Here is a 5510-nt window from a genome sequence, read left to right on the forward strand (position 1 = left end):
CACACACACACACACACACACACACACACACACACACACACACACACTAGAGATACATTTTGTTAATTGTTAAGTGCTTACGCTTCAAGTCATAATTATGTCCGTGGTGGGGGGATTAATATATATAACAAGAATTTTGTACTTTGTGATAGTACAAATAAACTATTTTTAATTTTTAATTGTAAAAATGTATGGTAGTGTTTTACAAGTCTACTTGATCCCAGTCTAACCGGGAGTAGTCCAGGTTCGCCGTTCACGATTACAAGTGTTATCTCTTGTGCCGTCATTAGTGATAGGTCAGGGTTGGAACGATTCTGTAACAATTTAGCCTATTTAGGTATCTCTCTTTAACCGAGATTTAGCTACAGGGCCGCGTTTTGCGTTTTCCCCTTTATGAATGAACGTGTATCTATAACTTTTGGTGTAAATAGGGATTTCATCTTTAGTTCTGATATGGTGTTTAATTTTATTCGTGAAAAAACGTATGCTGATGGATTTTACATTGAAGGTGCACACAAATTTTCTAAATTAGCCCGCTCTTCCGCGTTAAGATGATCGGTACGCAAGCGCGATAGAACATCATTGGTTCGCGAGTATGGTTGTCCGGTGCGCATGCACTCGTTATTATATATTTCGGCCGTGACATGTCGATCCAGGGAAAATATAATGTCGTGAGGCGATGGATTTGAAATCTCTACTAAACCACAGTTCTTATTTACAGAAGTTAAACATTCACATATTACACAATTTGAAATTGTTTGCTTGGGAATATAGGTTAATAGGAAGTCAAACTAGTTTTGCAGTATTTTCTGGGATTAATTCTTCGTTCAAGTTAACATTGCGCGAGTTATACATTTGTATAATATTAGTCGCGTTGGAAGTAATAAGGACCTTATTTTTAAGATCTACTTTTTACTTCCCATTTCTCTAATAAATCCAACCCGATCAAACCATCGAAATAGTTATGGAATTTATACATAAATAATTTAATATCGTTGCGGTCAGTGAAATCTGGGAAACAAGGTATATTAATAGAATAGTTTTCCCGTGTAGTCGCGTGTACATGGGCAACTTCGAATGGGTCATTAAGGGGTATATGAGGGTAATGATTTTGAACTACATCGGGGTTAATGAAAGACTGGTTTGCTCCAGTATCAATAAGAAGCTTCAGTAGGGGATTGGAGATTTGAATAAATGGAAGTTGTCTTTGCGTTTGGAGATTAACTTCTATTTTGGCTTTTTTGTAGGTTGTACTGATGGAAAATCCTGCGCGGGGTTATTGCAAATAGAGGGATAAGGTTGATTAAGTTCACAGTTGTTGTCGACTACGGATTCGCTTGGTAATCACTGTCATAAGTCGTAACATTGTAGTCATTATAGTCGGGATTCTCGGGATAATAATAGTAAGTTTCAGAGTCAGAGTTAAATTCAGGGTAGTAATTATAGTCATCATAACCAGAACACTCATTAAAATTTAGTTCACGGGATTTGAACCAGATTTCATCCAATTATGACCACTGTGGAAACTATTAGGTATTAATTTCTATTCAACAAATTTACTATTCAGCAAAGTTATCCAGGAAGGAGTCACTCCCTAAATGTGGAAGAACGCCTCGGTCACGATCCTGCACAAAAAAGGCGACAAGACCAAGCTTCAAAACTATCGCCCGATAAGCCTCCTTTCATAAATTTATAAGTTGTTTGCTCAGGTCATGTGCAATAGACTAACTCGCTCTCTGAACGAAAACCAGCCGCCTGAACAAGCAGGGTTCCGAAGTGGGTACTCAACCATGGACATTCACGCAGTCAAACAACTGATGGAGAGATACCGCGAATACGACCGACCCTTGTGTCTCGCCTACGTCGATTATGAGAAGGCTTTCGACAGTGTCGAACACGTACCGTGTTTCATTCTCTCCATCGCTGTGGCATTAACAAGCGATACGTGGATATCCTCCGGGACCTGTACAGGAACGCGACTATGCAAGTGCGCATGCATAAACCCTCAGGTCTCATCTCGATCAAACGTGGTGTCTGACAAGGAGACACCATCTCTCCCAAACTCTTCACAAATGTCCTGGAAGACGTAATGAAGACATTCAATTGGGATGAAATAGGTGTTAACGTCAATGTTCGCCGCATGTCGCATTTGCGTTCGCATTCCTCATAGCTGGGAACTCCGCTGATCGCCAGACTATGCTCCAAGATCTGCACGAGGCTTCACTAGCTATCGGCCAAGTCCAAAACCAAGATCATGTCCAACCGTCCGGACCCAAAACCCATCATCTTCATTGGGAACACCCAGCTAGATGTAGTTGACGAGTACATTTATCTTGGACACTGTTTATCTTTTGGTCGATCTTCCCAAGACAAGGAGATTGCAAGAAGTATTCAGTTGGGATGGGCCGGGATTGGAAAACTGGAAGACTTCTTTACATTCTAAAATCCGTCAAAGCCTGAAAACTAAAGTTTATGACCAATGCGTCCTGCTCATATTTACTTACGATACCGAGACATGGCCCCTCACAAAGGAAAACATGCACAAAATCAAAGTAGCACAAAGGGCAATGGAACGCACCATGCTTGGCGTTTCCCTCGTCGACCGTATACCCAACGTGGAGATACGATAGCGAACATGGGCCCTAGACGTCGGTATGCGGGAGCCTAAAATGGAGATGGGCAGAACACGTTGCTAGACGGGACGACGACGATGGACCAAGGCGGTTACTGACTGGTACCCGGTAGACGTCCTCGAGGCAGACCACCTGCTAGATGGTCGGACGATATCGACGGGGTGTCCGGAAGATTGTGAATGAGATTCGCATAGGACCGATTGAGTTGGCGTGCAAAAGAGTTAACGGGCTGAGATGACATCTTTTTTCTTATTGAAATTGTGTATATTTTTACGGGTATATAAAATATTTCAGTAAATGTACTGTAACGCCACAGTCATGACACCAGTCTCCTTAAACTTTTCTCTGGGAGAAACCCGAGAGCCTAAACGGTACACAGAACGAATCGCTTACACGGTAAAATTCCAGCTTCCTAACAAGAGTAATATGGTCAACGCAATCAAATGCGTTTGAGAGGTCACAGAAAACACCAATAGCGTTCTGGGACCTTTCCCAAAAACCAAAGATGTGTTTTAGTAACACTATACCCCCGCATCGCTAGTCGATCTACCACTATGAAAAATATGATTCCTACCGAAATAGGACAGTAATTGAGTCAGCATAACCTTTTCGAATATTTCACTTAAAGCTGATAACATTGAAATGGGCGTATAGTTACTAGGATCCACTTTCCTACCGCTTGTGAATAAGGGAATAACCTTAACCTTGTATTTCATTAAAACGGGAAAAACAAATTCGTCAACGCATCTATTGAAAGCAACAGCTAAATGTGGAGAAATTAGATCAATAACTGAGTATATAACTTTAGTTGACATGCCCCAGAGATCATCGGTTTTTTTAACATGTATTGATTTAAAAGCTTTTATGATGTCCTGTGGATTAACATGACGGAAATTAAATACACTGCTACGAACATTAGCATTTTCCTTTAGGAAATCAATAGCAAGAGAAGGGGAGGAATTTAATGTTCCTGTAGTGTTCACAGCAATTTCCGAAAAGAACGACTCAAAAGCTTGGGAAACCTCGTCTTTAGATTTTATAAGTTTGCCGTCTAATTCTAAAACTCTCTATCTCTATCGTGTTATTTAACCCATAGATATGATTTGACCCTGCCTGGCTCTTTATTTATTCTGCTCCAAGACTTACATATTTGTAAGTCAATGATCGATTGTCTAATTTGTGAAACTTAACTTACTAGATTGCAGTTGTAGTAGGAGGTCGACTATTCGCAGCCGTATATCTAATAAAGTCGTATCTGTATCCAGAAAGTCGATCAGCTGAAAATCTCACCAGCCCAGACCAGCCCCATATTTTTCTACGTTGGTTTTGATTACCCTCCCTACCGACTCTGAGGGTATACAAGAAAGGCACTATAACCTGTGCGCGCACAGGAACCTTATAAGTTCAGGTTCTGATTCCAGATCAGCCAGATTAAAGGGTTGTCACAGACCTCTGTCACTTGACTTCATCCGGTTCTTCGAGAGGCTAGTGCTTCGGGTGAGCCACCGCGGGTGCACGTACAGTACCCTCCCTATTTTCCAGGTAGGTACCAGAACTATAGGCACGCTCACTTCCCGTTGCGCATTGCACAACTAGCTGTTGCCACCGTAAAGCCGTAGACTCTGAGTCCACTACCAAATCTGCTCATTGGTGGCGGAGCTGTAAGGCACGCTCACTTCCCGACGCCGAAAAATGACGTCTCTCCAGTTCCCAATAACCTAAGCGGCTCGAGGAATCGGAGGATATCTAGCTTAACCTCTACTAGCTCTCCGGGCTAGTGCCGGAGACGCCAGTTGCAGTGTCCTACGACAATGTCCGGACATAACTTCCAACTTAAAGGGCAACTCATGTGCACCAAGCGTCTCCTCGCTTCAGGCCCTTAATTAGACCACTATTAAGACGCGCTAGCTGCAGCAACTAGGACAGACAAACATGTCCGTCTCTGCAGCTTACCACAAACCCCATCGCGTCCATACCCAAGTCCGGGCCCACCAGAGACGGGCGTATCACTGGCGGAGGAACCTGCCCAGACTTTTCAGAGGGTTCCGAATTCTCCACAGTCACTACTGTCATCCAGTCTTGGCTGATCTTCTAACAGTACCCGTTTAAGTACCCGTGATGCTCACCAAAGTCGTGGTCGATCATCATCTATTCGAAGTCATACTTCTGTTCGGGAACGGTCACGATCGCGAAGTCGTTCGGCTGACGCACCGTCATTACATAGATCAAGGAAGTGGAGGCAAAAGTCATATGATGATAGGGATTAATTTTGTGGTAGGCACCAATCTCGCCCTACCACTGGAACTTGCCGCATACCCTTTGATTATTTTCTTCAGTATTTTGACGACGAATCGATGAAAAAGATCTCGATTAGTTGGCATTTTGCGTCAATTAATAATTCATTATCAGTTCATATTTTGTTATACTTCATGTGAAACGTGATAAACTTCAAGTTTCATTAATATAGTTGATTTTGTTGCTTTATAGGTCGCCTTTTATTCAAAATTTTTATTAAGTCATAAAAAAAACGCTAACGCTTTTGTAAGGTTCATGACGGGATGCCGTGATCGTGCGGGGGGGATTTTTGCAAGGGTTTTGGGAGAGATTTTTTTTTATTTTTTCTTTTTACTAACGGCATAAATGCTTAAAAAAATGCAACATCGAATCTAATCACAAAAAATAATTTCCTCGTGCTGAAAGGACTATTCTTCTATAACAACGTCCTTAGTATTAAAAGATAGCAAACTACGTCTCAGGTACCCTATGGGTAAAAGTAAATTATACTCAAAAAGTTTGAAGTTCCTTACGAATTCAGTAATGTCAAAACAAAATATAACGTCACTATGACGGCCTCAGTGGTCGAGTGGTTTGCACACC

The 5510-nt window shown here is 41.9% G+C and overlaps 1 protein-coding gene across 1 annotated transcript; it reads left to right on the plus strand.

Moving 5' to 3' along the window:
• Positions 1-1063: 1063 nt before the first annotated feature.
• LOC113236731 lies at positions 1064-2630 on the plus strand. The gene is made up of 3 exons (XM_026472894.1): positions 1064-1141; positions 1710-1898; positions 2370-2630. The coding sequence occupies exons 1-3, from the start codon at positions 1064-1066 to the stop codon at positions 2628-2630; spliced, it is 528 nt and encodes a 175-aa protein (XP_026328679.1).
• The last annotated feature ends 2880 nt before the right edge of the window (positions 2631-5510 follow it).

The sequence above is a fragment of the Hyposmocoma kahamanoa genome, unplaced genomic scaffold (genome assembly GCF_003589595.1).
Source record: "Hyposmocoma kahamanoa isolate Upper Pololo Valley unplaced genomic scaffold, ASM358959v1 92, whole genome shotgun sequence".
Lineage (NCBI taxonomy): Eukaryota > Metazoa > Arthropoda > Insecta > Lepidoptera > Cosmopterigidae > Hyposmocoma > Hyposmocoma kahamanoa.